At 37.2% G+C, this 16,688-nt stretch overlaps 1 protein-coding gene across 1 annotated transcript; it reads right to left on the reverse strand.

Moving 5' to 3' along the window:
• Window positions 1-14,160: 14,160 nt before the first annotated feature.
• On the reverse strand, window positions 14,161-16,300 carry LOC141724172 (protein GRAVITROPIC IN THE LIGHT 1). The gene has a single exon (XM_074526191.1). The coding sequence runs from the start codon at window positions 16,113-16,115 to the stop codon at window positions 14,703-14,705; it is 1,413 nt and encodes a 470-aa protein (XP_074382292.1). The 5' UTR covers window positions 16,116-16,300; the 3' UTR covers window positions 14,161-14,702.
• Window positions 16,301-16,688: the final 388 nt, after the last annotated feature.

Here is a 16,688-nt window from a genome sequence, read left to right on the forward strand (position 1 = left end):
AGCAGTCTTTGCCATTGGATAAAACTTCACCAGAAACTTTTGCGCAAGATCTTGCCACGTAGTGATTGACCCAGCTGGTTCAGAATGTAACCAGTCTTTAGCCTTATCCCTCAGTGAGAATGGGAAAAGCCTCAACTTGATAGCCTCATCAGTCACGCAATTATACTTAAAAGTGCTGCAGATCTCGACAAAATTCCTTATGTGCATGTTGGGGTCTTCAGTTGCCGCTCCTCCAAAAGAAACAGAATTCTGCACCATCTGAATAGTGCCCGGCTTGATTTCAAAGGTGTTAGCTTGAATAGCCGGATGAAGGATGCTTGACTGAATGTCATCAATTTTAGGCCGAGAAAAATCCATAAGAGCTGGATCAGCTTGAACAATATGATCTCCCATGTTTACTGGTTCTTTCTGCTCAGTTCCTGAATCCGAATCCTCAAAATCTAACTTCTCCGGTGTATCAAGAACTTCGTCTTTCTCCTCAGCTGTATCTAAGGTCCTCTTGCAAGCACGAGAACGAGTTTGCATAAACGCACTAAAGTACCTGAAACACAACCGAAAAGAGTAATTAACTACTACGTCCTAATCACTGAGTCCTAATGACCAATGATGGTAAGTACATAAACTAAACAACTACGCCGAGTCCCCGGCAGCGGCGCCAAAAACTTGTTAGGGCGAAATCACGCACTAATATTCACGCAAGTATACGCGTTCGCAAGTAATATAGAATACTTTCTAATTCATTCCCTTAGAGACTCAGACTAAGTTATTGTCTAATTTAACTCACTCACCAATGTATGATTACTTCTCAATGTTAAGATAGTAACACTTAAAATTGTTGATTAAATATTAACTATAATTAACTACTTAATTAACCACTTAACTAACACTGCAATTTATCAATAATGAAACACTCATGAGATCACAACTTCATTATTACTTCCTTCTATAGCCATAGTTATTACCTTTAGCATGTGACAGTGATGATATTAATCGAATAACACAAAACTGATAAAAGCCAACTTTCATTGTACTAATACCATTCTACCAAACATCCACAATTAAGATAGAAATTGAATAGTCATCAATTATGTTGAGTTCCTATATGTCTACAGAAATTGACAACACAACGATTTAAGCACAAGTTATTCATTTTGATTACATAGGGCAAATAAAACTGTTAGAGTTACCCACTAATCATGCACAACGTACATGAACCTATGCTAGCATGGCAAGTTCTAAATCTCAAGATCCACTGTCGCTTCACAAGAGATTAACACCCTATCTTATATGTTCGCGACGCACATAAGACGAATACGCACAACCAATACTAGATATCATGCAATCATCACACACTAAAGTATTAAACAATTAACTAAAGAATTCCATAATAAATCCGTTGCAACCCCACGATCACGATTAGCCCATAATAGAACTTATCGCCATCATGGGTTCATATGAAATCATGATAAACGAACACAAGAAAATAACAACTAAACTATTTATATTAAAACAGAGTACGTCACAAGAGTAAATAAGTCAAAGCAAGAAAACTAGCATCCAACATTACAACGAAACAAGAATCACAAGAATATATGCTTCCTCTTCGTTGCTGTGTGCTAAATCGGTCTTCTTCCTTATCTCCTTCGCTTCTTGCAAAACACAATCTAAAACATAATCCCCTCTTAATACTCTGTGAAAAACGTCTCAAATCTACTTATATAATAGTCCCATAAAACTCAGATTACATAGAAGTTGGAAGCCAAACAGAAGTAGAAGTCTAAAACAATATATTATTTTCCCCGACCCTGCGCGGCCGCTCAGCATTTCTGCGCGGGCGCGCAAGGCTGCTGCGCGGCCGCTCAGCATTGCTGCGCGGGCGCGCAGGACCCTACTGGAAAATTTCCAGGTTTGCTCCGTTTCTTCGCCGTAATCTGCCCGTTCTTTTCCTCTCGCAATGGTGAACACATGCCAAGGCTTATTCTTGATGATTCCTCCTCCGAAATGCAACTAATACCCTGAAATGCATAAACACTAGAAAAACGCATCAAATACACAAAATACTAGATTTCAAGACACCAATTTAAGCCATTTTAAGACGTTCTAAGTGGTATAAAATGCCACTTATCACTTATTCCCTATCAGGTTCATATATGGGAATTTGATTATAGCCAGAGTACGCGTCCATGAAACTTAGCAAGCCATGTCCGGCCGTTGTATCAACCAACTGATCAATTCTTGGCAAAGGAAAGCTATCTTTTGGGCATGCTTTATTTAGATCGGTGAAGTCCACACAAGTTCTCCACTTCCCATTGGAGTTTTTCACTAACACTGGATTTTCCAACCATTCTGGGTAGAAAGATTCTCTGATTAGACCAACATCCAATAGCCTATCTACTTCCTCTGCCAATGCTACAGCCCTTTCACCACTCACAGTTCTGCATTTTTGTCGAGTTCCTTTATGCTTGGTGTAACACCCCAAAATCCAAGGTCGTGAATTCGGGTCGTTAAGATCACTTATTAATTAAATAATTCTCTTTTCACAATATTACTCGACCTTTTATTCAAAGTCACACACACACAGGTTATATGCTTGGAAACAGTATCAAATAAATCATCTCCACTTATCTACCTGACGGGGTTGGCGCACAAAAAGCCTACAAAACTCACGAGCGTTCCTTACCCACCTACGGACAGCAATCCTGGTCTGATCCATGCTGGTAGTCTGTTGTGATATGATATATAAAAACAAGGGTGAGCATTATAGCTCAGCAAGGTATATATCCCCATAATTAAGTATGTAAGGATAAATAAAACCAATAATTATACTTTGTATCTCCAAAGCGTTCTGAAAGTTTATATGCTTGTCAAATTTATAATATTCTCAAAATCAACTACAATAGTATATCCACTGGATACTTGTATTCATCTCTTTCTCAAAATCAATTTATACTCGTGCTCATTTTATTTCAAAATCTCAAGATGTTACTCAAACCAAGATTCTCAAATGGGTGTGATATATAGTCATCAACATCCCAATTTAAAACTCATCCTTATTGGCAGATTTCTCAAATGGATTTGATATATATTCATCAATATCCTTGTTTAAAACTCAGCCTTATCGGCTCTCTGTTGTATATTTCACAACAGTTTTTCCAAAATGGAAGAAAGGGACTATACTGGAATAAACCACGTATCGGTGATCAGCCGAATACGAAATTTTCTCTCCTAGTAGAAGGAATACAAACCTAGCCGCCTTTGGGCTCATCAAGACACTACACGGTGGTTGCCCATTGCCGTGCAAGTCCGAAAGTCAATGGTCACATAGACCATATAACCGTACAATGCGCCACTCCGCGCTTGCATAATGCGCCACTCCGCGCTTGGTCACTGCCCGATACCACTCCGTGCCGGGCAGGCGTGCCGGGCAGGCCACATTCCAGTCCCAAGATAATTATATCTTTTGCTCAAAATCCTTTTTCGAAGGAATAGGTCGTTAAAAGTTGACCTTTAAATAAGATGATTTATTCATCACTTTTAACTCAATTGATCTTTGGGAGTTGTCGGAGTTTTGAATTTAAAATCATTTTCAAATCCCTATCTGTAGTAGGGTGACACATATATTACTCACTTATTCTTTATTGAATGAGGAAGCAAAACTCTTATGCTTCTAGACTAAGTTCCCTAAGGTTTTGATACGTTTCAAATGATTAATCTCTTTCAAGAGTTTCGAATAATTTAGAAAGTACCTTTGGGAACTATGTCTATTTTTAAATAAGTTTTTAGAAGTCCGAAGATATTAAATATCTAAGGTCTCATAATAATTTAAGAGGGATTCAATGAATTGATAAAATCTTATAAATAAAACATCTCTGTATAAGGTTCAATGAATTGATAAAAACCTTATATATAAAATATCTCTGAATATGGTTCAATGAATTGAAAAAATCTTAAGTACAAAGTATTTCTAATTAAGGTTCAATGAATTAATAAATAAAAAAACCTTAAATACAAAATATTTCTGAATAAGGTCCAACGAATGGAGACACCTTAATCAAATAATCAAAACAGGATTTGGTATCCTATAATTGCTCTTTGAATAGTTAAATCTTTATTAAATAACGTGAAATGATTTATAAACTATTCAGTATATTTTTAAATACTTTCTGGATATTTAATAATCCCTTAAGTATCGCTTTATAAAATAATCAATCAAGTAAGGGTGTCCCTTAAATGAATAAACCAATATTTCTCGAAGTTTAAGTCAAAATCTCAATCGTTCGCTTGATATATATATATATATATATATATATATATATATATATATATATATTACGCGAACGTACTTTGTTTATCGAAATAGAAATCTTTCACGTCCGGCTCTCTCTGGAATTAAATCGTTATTAAAATATCTCTGACTCCCATTATCATATATTATATTTGAAATACGTTTCAATTTCTCATACTCGTGTAAAACGAAATTTGTTTTCGTAAACAATCGCATAATTCGTATGCATTGATATCATAGACAAGCATATATATTTGAACTGTAAATCATGGCATCAATATCACAACAGTATATATATAGCATGGATAGTATGAGATAGGGTTTCGAAAACTTGCATCGAGTAATCGAAGTGGTATGGTCTCTGGTATTTGGTTGGCGATCTATAAACAAGAACCAACGGTCTAAGTTAGTACGCGATTAACGTCTCGCTTTTATTAAACAACTTTCGCAACTACTCAAGTATAACGAATCTCCGATCGTCACATTCTCAACACTTATATTCTCACTTTATAATATGGTCGAGTTTTGAAATCGATCGTTCGCTTTAGAAAGTCCATTTCAAGTTTTAAGCTCGAACGTGAGAAAATGCACGTCAAAACTAGGTTTTTATGCGTTTCTCGCTTGCGCTCGCTTTACCAAAACATTTTTATAAAATCGAAAAATTAATATTTTCACAAAATTCTTTTTGGACAGTCTTCTGTACTGTCATATCCATTTTTCATAATTTTTACAGAATCTCGAAATTATTTTAAGTCCTTCAAAATCACCATGTAAGTGGAGTTAAGTGCAGTTGGCTAATCGCAGAAATGTTTTACACTAAAATGACCATAACTCCTAAACCGTAAATCTCCTCATGATGATCTACACATGTATAGAAACTAAAAAAAAGATCTATCTAGTCATTGCCAGTGGTTTTCAAATTTTAACCATTTTCATGGCCGAATGTCCTGCAGAAAACAGATCAAGTGCAAGAATGCCCAAACTCAATTTCTACTACTTGATCTTAACACAATCACTACCTATAACCATCATAAACACAAGTACTTCTCAAGATCCACCCACATACACCTTATATGCTCTATCTAGTACCACATACATGGATTACAACTCAACATCTCAAGCCTTTAGTAAGAACATAATCAATACAAACTCAAACAAACACAATCCTTTGGATCTTAACACTACAACAAACATAACTCTTAAATCCAACCATAAAACCTTAAAGGGTTGAAAGTTATACCTTCTTGGACACTAGGAAGGTTAGTGCTAGGATTATTGAGGCTTGGTTTGCTTAGAAAACACTTAGAAGGGCTAGACCTTAAGAAACAAAACCAAGAAACAAGTTAGAATTTCGGAGTTACCTTTCAGCACCTCATTCAAATATTTTTATAAAATTGAAAACAAATAATTTGAGGATGAAATTTGGTACGAATCCTACCCATGATATAGAGAAGCTATGGTAAAAATTTCATGATATTTGAATGAGTATATTTTGAGTTATGAATTTTTCTTTCTCCCTTGCTCAGAAAACCCGAACTGCTGGAATGAAAAATGGGAGAGCTCTAAGTGAGGGAAAAGGGGTTGTTTTCTTTTGTGGCTAAAGTGTGGGAGTGTATAATGAATATATGGGATGTATGCATCAGATTTGACAATAATTTGGCAAAGGTATGAGTTGATTTGATTGTGTGGTGAAGTGAGAAAAGGGAGAAGTATGGCTTGTGTACTTGTTTGTCTCTCATCACTATTCAGCACTATTCCACTAACTATTCTAGTTAACTTCTAATCGTCTAGTTACACTCCTAACTACTAGTTAGGACTTGGTTATGCATGGCCAACTTGTATGGGATTTAAGTTCTCATTCGTTTATTTATCGTAAACGCAATCGTCGTTCCATTCCGATAGTTTCCACGTATAACGACTTGTTTCGTAGCGATTTCTTTTATCGCTTATAATCCTATAACCAATTTCATTCCTTCTCTTGATCATAGATACACCTTGATATATTATTTATTTCACGTAGTATTCCCGGTTCTACGCCATTCTTTACGGATACGAAAACACGTAGTATAATCGTGAATCTTCGAATTCCGTCGGCTTTTACATTCACTTATTTTCCTCGATAAACAAGAATATGATCTCGGATTCTCAAAATTCCACTATTCATTTTATGATGATCCCCATACGTATTACTTAATCAGCTCAAGTTACTATTCACAGAAATTTTAAAATATTATAAAAATCAGGGTTCTTACACTTGGAATCGATATTCAGTCGATGACACATGACTTCTGGATCAATTCCAACCATATATGAGTGGCTACACGCAAATACATCAAGATTTTCCAAGAGAAATATTGAAAGCCCCTCCTTCAGCCTTGGAGTCAACTGAGACCCAATCTTCAAAAGTTTGCTTGGATCCTTCTCTTCGATGGGTATTTCAATCGTATCTCCGGCTGGCCTAATTTTCTCTGTTGGCATTGGAATGGATCCAAATCGAGCTGATTATAATTCTCATCACTTTATCTAGAAGGCGCATCCCCCAGAGGGGGAGCATTGACTTCTTTTCTGAACAAAGGCGCGCGCCCTGCATAATAGGGGCATCAACTTCTTTCAAGTTTGGAATGGGAAAAGGCGCACCTTGAAGCACAGAGGCATCAACTTCTTCCAAAACTCTTGGTGATAAGGGTGCGCCCTCAGGAACAGGGGCATCCACCTTATATATATCTTGTCTAAGGCTTTGCAAAAAATCAAACCTCCCTTCGAGCTATTCCCCATTAAAATTTGTTTGGATTATGTCATTTGGGGGCTCTTCTTCTTCCAACATTTCAATCCTGATAGTATCTTCTAAGAACAGCGTGAGGCAACACAAAGGAGTATTCATTTTCTTGTTCAATATAATAATGGACACGAATCTCCTCGATTGGATTCTCTCTAATTCATCATCTGATGCATCTTCGACTTGGACATCCTTTCTCCTAAAACCCCTCATAGCTTGTCTGTAACATTCCGGGGAGTCATATTAAGAACCTTTTATGCTTCCAACTCCGTTAGGGTTGGAAATTTGATGGTAAGATGGTGGATCGAAGTGCTCACCCTCATTTCTCTGAGAAAAGGTCGTCCTAGCAGCGCATTGTGGGATGACTCCTGATTTATGACCTTAAACTCGAGCATCTTTGTTACGGACAACGGACTTTCTCCCTGGGTGCATGGCAATCAAATCGATCCCATGACTCTAACTCCTTCACCAGAAAAATCATAGACCCAAAGATCCTCTCCCGACATATCTCGATCAGGTAATCCCATCTTCTTAAAGGTGTTGTAGTAAAGGATGTTTACTAAGCTTCCATTATCGACCAAGGCTCTGTAGACGTTTTTAGTTCCGATTTGGAGAGAAATGACCAAGGCATCATTGTGGGGGTGATGTACCCATCTGGAATCTGCCTCTTAAGGTGATATCCATTGATTCTCCCTTGAATACTTTGGGTGGTCGGACTTCCACCATACGGATGTCAGTCAATGGTCGAAACCGGGCTTCCCTTGCGTATTTTTCCAAGTCTCTGTTACTACATTCCATCCCAGGATCTCCCCCGTAAATTGCTCGGATGCTGCCATCCCTGAAAAAACTTATTTTCTTCCAGAGTTTTGTTGTTAGATCCCCGAGGGGTACGACCTCCTTCCTCCTTTGCTTTATCAGCACTATTTTTATGCCTCATTACTTCCTTCACCACCCATTCACCCAAGATATCCTTCCTTGATTAGAGTCTCGATTTCATCTTTTAACTGCCGACACTCATGGGTGTTGTGTCCGGATGATTCATGGAATTCGCAGTTTCTTTTTATCTTTGCTTTTACAAGACGACAGAGCCTCTGGCTTTCTAAAAAGTCATATGTTCTTGTTTACCTCAAAGATGTGCTCAATCGATGCAGCCAAAGGGGTGTACCTGCTAATTCTGTTGTCATAGCTCGAGGGAGGGATCCAGTCCCTCCTTACAGTCATAGCATTTACCCGATTCGGGCTTCGACTCCCTCTTCGATATCTTGGTCTCAGAGATCTATCCATCTTCCTTGCTCTGACTCTCTAGCTTGTTTGCAAAGTCGGTTGCACCTCTGCCAAAGATTGTTCTATGTCCTTGAATGATTCCGCCAAAGTAAAGACATTCTCCAGAGTAGCCGGATCTTTTCCCTTCAAATGTTTCCATAAATATGAGCCAACCCTTAGCCCTGTTATCAAAAAACTTTTCAGAGTTTATCCGAAGCACCTCTTACGCTGGTAGCCTCAGCGTTGAACCTTTTAAAGTAAGATGTCAAGCTTTCTTTCTCCCTTTATTTGACATTAGCCAGAGTAGTGATAGATGGAGCATATCTCACAGCTGCTTGGAACTTGGTCAAGAACAAGGTTTTCATTTGGTCCAAGCAAGTGATCACCCCCGGTCCAAGCTTTTGAAACCATTGCAGAGCGCTTTTCCTGAAAGTTGCTGCCAAGAGTCGGCATCGGGCCAATTCCGGAACTTGATACACATCCATCTCTATTTTTAATCGAACCAAAAATTACATAGGATCTGAACTTCCGTGGAACCGGAGATCGCTAGTTGTGTTACGATATTCGGCAGGTAACTGAGCCTCTCTTACAGCTGTACTGAATGGCGAAGGAATTTCAGCCGCTGCCACTATTCTTCCTTCTAAATGATTGAGAAGCCTCTTCAGGTCATCCACATTAAAAGTTCCCACACCAGGGATATTCTGCATGCGAGGTTGTGGACCTTGGGGCTGAGGTGGTGGTAGCACTACTTGATTTCCACCTGGAGGAGCCTGTTGTTGATTATTATTTTGGGCTTCAGTTTGTCCTCCTCCAGGTATCACTACTACCTCTTGGTTTTTCCCTTGATCTCCTTACGGATTTTCTCCTTGACCTTGGCCGCGGCCCTGAGGCGTCTCGTGATCGTAATTCTGAATATCCCTATGATCGTCATTCTCTGCATAGTTATCTCTTTCGGCTCAGTTGTACGTGCGAGTATCCTCATAGCCACGATACTTGTCGCGGCGGTATCCGTCCAAGTATCTACCTCGGCCTCTGCCTCTTCCCCTCCACTGGGGTCTTCTCCAATGGTCACTTCTGTATCCTCGACCATACCGGTCCATCGATCCACGAGAGGGACTCTCTTATGGTCGCGGTGCCGCTCCTGATTCTCATTGGGATTTAGGAGCACACGCGTTGTACCATGGGGCGTCACATCTCCGCGATCGGCATCTCTCTGCCATTCCAGCAATAACATCCTTAGATCATCATCTCCCAAGCGGATCCCCAAGAGATCCTTCAAAGCGTAGAAACCTCGTTGCTCATTTGTCGGCATAAATTCTGCTTGCCTACATTCCTCAAGAGTACTCCTGGATCGGTGTGGGTAAGTGATTACCCGTTTATCTGCCCGTGGCACCTCTCGTCCATCAGTATCTTCATCAATAAGTTCAACGATCGGGGTTGCATTATTGAAGTAATTCAGATGTTGCGGGGTTATTGGTATATGTCCACCTTCAGTTCGACCACGACCAGTCAATGCATCTCTCTCAGTCATAGGAGCTTTACCTGGTGCATGGGCATGACGATTATGACGAAGGCCTCTCCTGGTCTTACGCCGCTCCACTGTGTTCAACCTTGAGTCGAATCCGTTCAGAGCATCTCTCATGCGGTATAGTTGTTCCAGCATATCAGCACTACTAATCAGGACAGGTGGTTGACCCCCAACGTCTAGAGTGGGGAGATCAGTCGTAGGCGGAACATAAGGCTCATGGCGATCATAGCCATGATCAGACTCCTCTTCAGAACTTTCATCGTAAAAACTTCCATCATGATATTGAGACATCTTTCCTCCTAGATGCAAATCTTGATTAGCCCCTCCTTCTAGCGCCAATTTGTTGACGGAGGAATTTGCGATGAATTTGGGAGCAAAAAAATTTGAGGTTTGCAGCCGAAAATAAAATCTGTGATGGTGGTTCTTCGTCGGAAAATGTGAACAATAATCATCAAATTTTATGAACAGTGTTTGATATTACTGATTATTGGTGGCTGAGATTGCTTAACGTTAGTGGTGGCTCCCTTGCGCTCTCGCTACAATTTGCCTACGTATCCCTATTTATAGGGAATCAAGCCTACGTAGTTGTTGGGGAACAAGAAACCTAATGGGATTTGATCTCTTGTCCCGAGACCCAGTAGTAAACCTACTGGAAACCGTCTTCTACTAGTTTTAGGAATGTCTGCCGACGAGGCCCAACCACAAAGGCCCAAGGCTCTTCTGCAGCTTCGAGACTTCACGGATAAGGGATAACCCTCCGCTACCAGCTGTTTCTCTAATTCGTGGACGCAGATATGGTCATGATTCACCCCAAATGTTGAACGCATTCTTGTTCCCGGATAAGGAGCCCCTACCAGATTAGAGGACAAGTGATCCCCAGCTTTTGGGTGCAAAGTGCAGGATAGTCCAAAGTCTCCCAACGAGGACACCCGTTGACTACAGAGACAGAGCTCCAAAAGCACACACCAGAGTTTACCCCACATCCCCAATGAGGACACTTATTGACTACAGGAGGAGGCCTTCCGTCCAGGCATATCCCTGAAGGTGTCTGACCACGGACACCGCTTTCCTGTGGTTGCATTACAGGAAGAAGTTCTTCAATAGAGTACATACATCAAATACGTTAGTAATAATCATCTCTATCTTTCTTGAATACCCGTCCAAATAGCCAAGCTAATATTAAATCAAGTCATTCTTACTACCTTAGGGCGCGCCCTAAGATTTTCCATTGGCAAAGGATCTCCCCAAACATACTATAATAAGCACTCTTTTTAGAAATAGGACGTGCCTCTCTCTCTCGTGAGGGCGCGCCCACCAGGCCTTCAAGGCAGGCAATTTAACAACTTACTCCTCTCTTTCAATCACAGCGGCGCGCCATTACCCCATGTCATTAGGGCGTGCCTTCATTCTTTCTATTAACAGATTCTCCTTTCCTTATTTTTAGGCATAAATCCCTCAATTGAGATCCAGTTGACCCAATTTTGATCCGAAACTTATACCAAATTTCGGGCATAACATGATCCATATAGGATAATGGATTGATTTAAGTTGTAAATAATAAAAAGGTCCTTTAATGAATTGTTTTATACGATACATTTAATCGACCTTATGATTTCAGAAAATTAGAACTTAAGTAAATACTACCTCCGCCCATCTCATTTCTTTACCGCTTTTTTCACATGCTTGACACGTATTTTAAGACAACTATAAAATATATCTCCGTAATTTATTTTTAAAATTTTCTTTTTTTTATATAAAAGTTTAAACATTATATTTTTATTTAGAAGAAAAAAATTTAAAAAAATTATGAAATTATATTTAATAAGAATATTAAAGTATGTGTCGGGCCCCGTCTCCCAATGTAAAAAATTAAGGGAGACGGAGGGAATAAAATATTAGACATTTCTAATTCGTTAGTGCCGCATATACAATATAAAAAGTTTAATCATATATATGTGTAAAAAACATTAAAGTAAAGTAAAAGAAAAGGAGAAATCATTTTTGAATTTCGCTTAGAACACCCAAATCCTTAAAGTAAAAGAAAAGGAGAAATCAGTTCAGATTGTTGTAAATTTGTAGCGAATTTGTAATTAGTTCTTTGTTAATATATAGCCAGGTTATATATAAGAAAAATGTTCCATTTACATGCTCTATTAGGTTTCTATTCTATTATTGTCTTTTCTTTAATAAAAATCCAGCTAAATAATTAATTAAGACTTGATATTTCTTTCAAAACCAACCTATTGTTAAAAAAAAGTAGAAGTTAAGGGGTTGTTTATTTGTAAATTTCCACTTTTTTGTTTTTTGTTTTTTTTAAATTTTTTTAAATTTTCATTTTTAAGAAAATAATTAAAAATTGAGAAAATGTGTTTTAATTGCCAAAATAATATATGGTCAATTTTCGGTTTTCTCATCAACATTAAATAAATGACGAGATAATTTGAGTAAATATATTAAAAAGCAATTTGCAAAATAATTTTAACGTTTCAAAATTTAATTGTATATGCATATTTTTTAACATGTTTAAAAGAACTTTTTTTAGATAAAATATAATTACAGATGACAAATAAAATATAAAAACAGTCTCATGGAATAGGTTGAATAATGAAATTTTATAATTATATGACTCTAAATTTATACAAATTTTCTAGCTTTTATTAAATAATTCAAATAATAATTATATACAAAATTTTTGAAGATTTTTTTACTAAATAACTCATAACTAAGTTCTGATAGGAGTCTTTTCTTTATTCATCTAACATATAAGTTATTAGCTATTATATTATTAAGTTCTCTCTTATATTGTAAATATTAATATTAAAAAATTATATAATTATTATTTTAATCAAACTAACAAAATAATTATTAAATTAAACTATTTTAAATTTTTTTATTACAAGTATTATAATTTTTAATTTAAAAATATGATATTCCAGTATTGAACATTTATAAGGTGCATAGGTTAAGTTAGTGGTATATTGGTTGTTTACTCTCCTAATTTTTTTTGTTAACTTTTCAAGTACACATAAAATTTTTAATTAACCGTATGAAGTTAAAAATAATAAAAATATAAAAATAATTGTGTTTGGTAGGGATCAATCATCCAAGTGGGTTAGTTGTTTAACTAGCAACCGTTTTAATTTGGAAAACACGAAAAAATCATGTTTTCTACTTTTCCAGTTTTTTCTTTTTAATCTGTTTATGAGTGTCTCTCATCCTGTCTGCAGAACTAGTAAACTTGAATAGTTCGCAGAGCTCGGGATGAAGTTAACAAAATATGTTACAGTTGTAGAGGAGCAGGAATTATTGTCCTTGTAAATTCTTTTTGGTCTACAAGCCAAAAATCTAGCATTCTGGAAAATGAAAATGAATTTTATGATGTAGGCTCTAGTTTCTTGAAATATCAGGAACTGATTAGAAAGAAGAACAAGCATGTGAGAGAAAATGATACCAAGGAGACTAGAGTATAAAATTGTTTTCAATGTGGTAAAAGTACACATTCAAAAGGATTGCAACAAACTAAAAATTGAAATTCAAGTACAAACCTGTTATCTTCAAGGACATGAGATCCAAAGTTATGTTTATAGGGAGTGGATGCATTCTATTCTGGTCAGGATCAAGGTAATGAGAGAGTTATTTTCTGGAAGTTGATGATTGTGTACATGGAATCATAGGGCTTGAATCAAGTGATTCTGGTGACAACTCAGGTGAAGTATATTCATTTAAACACCGTGTATCTTACATTCCCCTTGTATGATTCAGTAACCAATAACCACGGATGAAAAAGTAGTTCCCAAGAATGAGTTCATAGCATTAATAAAAAGTAAACAGCAATACGAAAGAGAAAAAAATACATCAAAAAGATTATGATAGTGGAAGTCTAAACTAGATTGGGTATTAAAAAAAGAGTCTAAGATGGACAATTTTTTTTTAAAAAAAAAATCTAAGATGTACAATTAAGTTGATGAAAAGAGTGGCCTGCAACATTAAGATATGCGAAAAGCAAAGGATCTCATAAAGTTGATGACAAGAATGCGAGAGAGTTAGCTATGCATTTTCTGCAACAAAGACACCACAACAAAATGAGTTGCTCAAGTGAAAAAGTGCACCCCTAAACAGGCAACGCATGGTCGGATAAAAAAAAGAGAGAAATCAAACTGCTTAGGAAGTTTTAGGCAGACTCAGTCAATAGAACTGCTATGTATCAAATATGTCTTGGGCATGGACACGAATGACGAATCTAACACCATATGGTCAAGTTGCGTTTTAGATGAAACAAGTAATGTGAAATCTGTACATATAGTAACAAGGTTGTCAATGGGCCGGTCATATTACTGTCATATATTTGTTTAAACATTAAGTTAAATACAATTTGACATGTAGTTTGAACATCAGAACTCTCTCACTACCTAACAAACTTCAAATTCCTCGCATTGAAACAAATTTGACACTCAAGAAAAAAATGATATACAGATATATCTCTAACACTAGGATTCGACAATCTTTAGAAGAAAAAAACCTGAGCAAACAAAAGCAGATATACAAAGCCAGAATAGAAATAGAGCACAAGTACCAAACGAAGAGCAGCTATTGTTTCAATATGTTCCGGGACAAGGCCCATCCATTAGCTAAAGCAGACCTCTTGTCCAGATGGCAGTCTGGAAATTTTATGGCCGTAACAGGATAATCAATCAACATAGGGCTAATCATATTTCCACCAGATAAATCCTTGTTAGCATTTCCATTTCTGTTTCCGGCATAACACAGTCTTGTCTGACTACTATGTACACTTTTAAAGCCATTAAGGCACAAACTAGACCGATTAACTGTTGTTCGTTGAAGACTTGGTACTACAAGCCAGTAAGATACACTTGAGACTGAATGATCGTCTTTAATATTCTAAAACCTGGTAGTACAGTCAACCCAGCCTTCGCTCTACTCTTTCCAGGCAGTACATCTCTCTTTAAGACATCTTCCATGTACACTAAAGAATAATCAACCCCTCTCTCCACCTGAAATATTTCGACCACGGGGCTAAAAGAATGCGCCAATTTATGAAGCGACCATACAGAGCTAGCCATTTTAACAAAGGACTCGTAGAAAACCTTTAACGACTTCCACGAGTCTATCACAACTTCCTTGTGATCGAAATTCCTAAAAATTGACGATTCCATTGTGGGGTGTATGATTTGTTCGTATTTTCTTTCACAGAACTTTGAAAACTCGCACTTCGGATTTCTACTCAAAATCTCCATCGGAACACCAGACACATGTTCAAGTAACTCCTTCATGCAACTACTATCCCCTTTACCCAAACCATAACCATCAAAAAAACCCTCACTCCCCTCCAACCCAAAATCCCTTAAATCAAAACCCTGAAACATAGCCAAACAAACATAAGACAAAAACGCAAACTTATTATGCTCCTTTTTCGCATACTCCACATGACAAACCGAATTCGCAGCCAAATCCAAATCCCACCCAGCTTTCCTCATCAAACCAATCAAAAGCTTACTAAACCGCCTCATCGACTTACCCACATCAACCAACATTGACTCAAAAACCCGAACAGTCAACAAAAGCTCGGTCCCTCTAGAACCATTAACCTTCAAATAACTCGACAACCTTTTAGACAACTTATAATTACACAATTCAACCTCACTCAACTTTTTCCTACAAACCAAAACCTCGTCATCTTTACAATCAATATCAAACTGTAATCGATTAACCATCGTCCCTAACGCGCGTAATTTACTCTGATTCTCCTGAACTTGAGCTTCCAAACAAGACCCAACTAACAAATTAACATCAAAATCAAAATGAGGGTTCAATCTAGACTCTTTATATAAATTTCTCACCTCATACAGCTTCTTTAACTGCAAGATCAAAGCTTTATCAGCAACCCTCACAGCTTCTTCATCAAACGGCACCTGGGCAGTCTGCAATTGCAAATAAGAAGCCTCAAACGACGACGTAATGGCAAAAAGAGACGAAATTAGGGTTTTAGAGAAATGGGTATTGATGGGTTGGATTGAATTTGGGGAAGAACAAATCCGGGCCGGGTCGGGTTTGACAACAACAACTTTTTGGTCAATTGTGAACTCCTCTGAATCGAGGAGAGTGAAATTGGGGGCAGTGTCATCATAAGTGGGGTCCTCTTCTTCGGCGAAAAATTCGACGGTTTTGGCCTTGAAAGCAAGAGCGAATTTTTGAAAATAATCAGAGATTTGGGGTTGTTTAGAAGACGTATCCATTTCTGTCATCTGGAAAGAGGTGGAAAAAATCAAATAATATACTCCATTTTATATTTATAATGTATGTGTGTATTAATTATTAATGTGCTGTAAAGAAGAGGAAAGTGTGTGTTTAGAGTGGAGTGGTGCCTTGGAAGACTTTGAAGGAAGGTATGTGTCTCAAAGTGTGAATTCGATGTTTGGTCAGCTTCAGAATTCAGTTTACTGTAGTATATTCGATTATAACACTTCCAATTTCTCAATTATAGGCTTTGTTATTGGACCAGAATTTGTGATATATTTTTATTTCTTTTCGTAAAGTTGTATGGATTCTTGGAAATTATATTTGATATTCTAATTTAGTTTTTATTTGTGAGAAAAATTCACATTTAATAATTATAGTCTTATTAATATGACTAGCATTTTGTATAATGTATTTTAAATGAATTCTGATCAAATTCGCTGCAAGTACACTAGAAGTAATGCAGGTTCATTTTTTGGGTGCCGTTAGAATTTCTCGATATTCGGGAGCAAGGTTTATGCATATGGGTGATTTGACTTTTGAGGAAAATGTGATAACGGTAAAGAATAAACATTATCATG

Source organism: Apium graveolens, chromosome 5 (assembly GCF_009905375.1).
Source record: "Apium graveolens cultivar Ventura chromosome 5, ASM990537v1, whole genome shotgun sequence".
Taxonomy (NCBI): domain Eukaryota; kingdom Viridiplantae; phylum Streptophyta; class Magnoliopsida; order Apiales; family Apiaceae; genus Apium; species Apium graveolens.

What these genes read in the sequence shown, in the direction of transcription:
- LOC141724172 (XM_074526191.1), bottom strand. Translation starts at nt 16,115, where the DNA reads ATGACAGAAATGGATACGTCTTCTAAACAACCCCAAATCTCTGATTAT.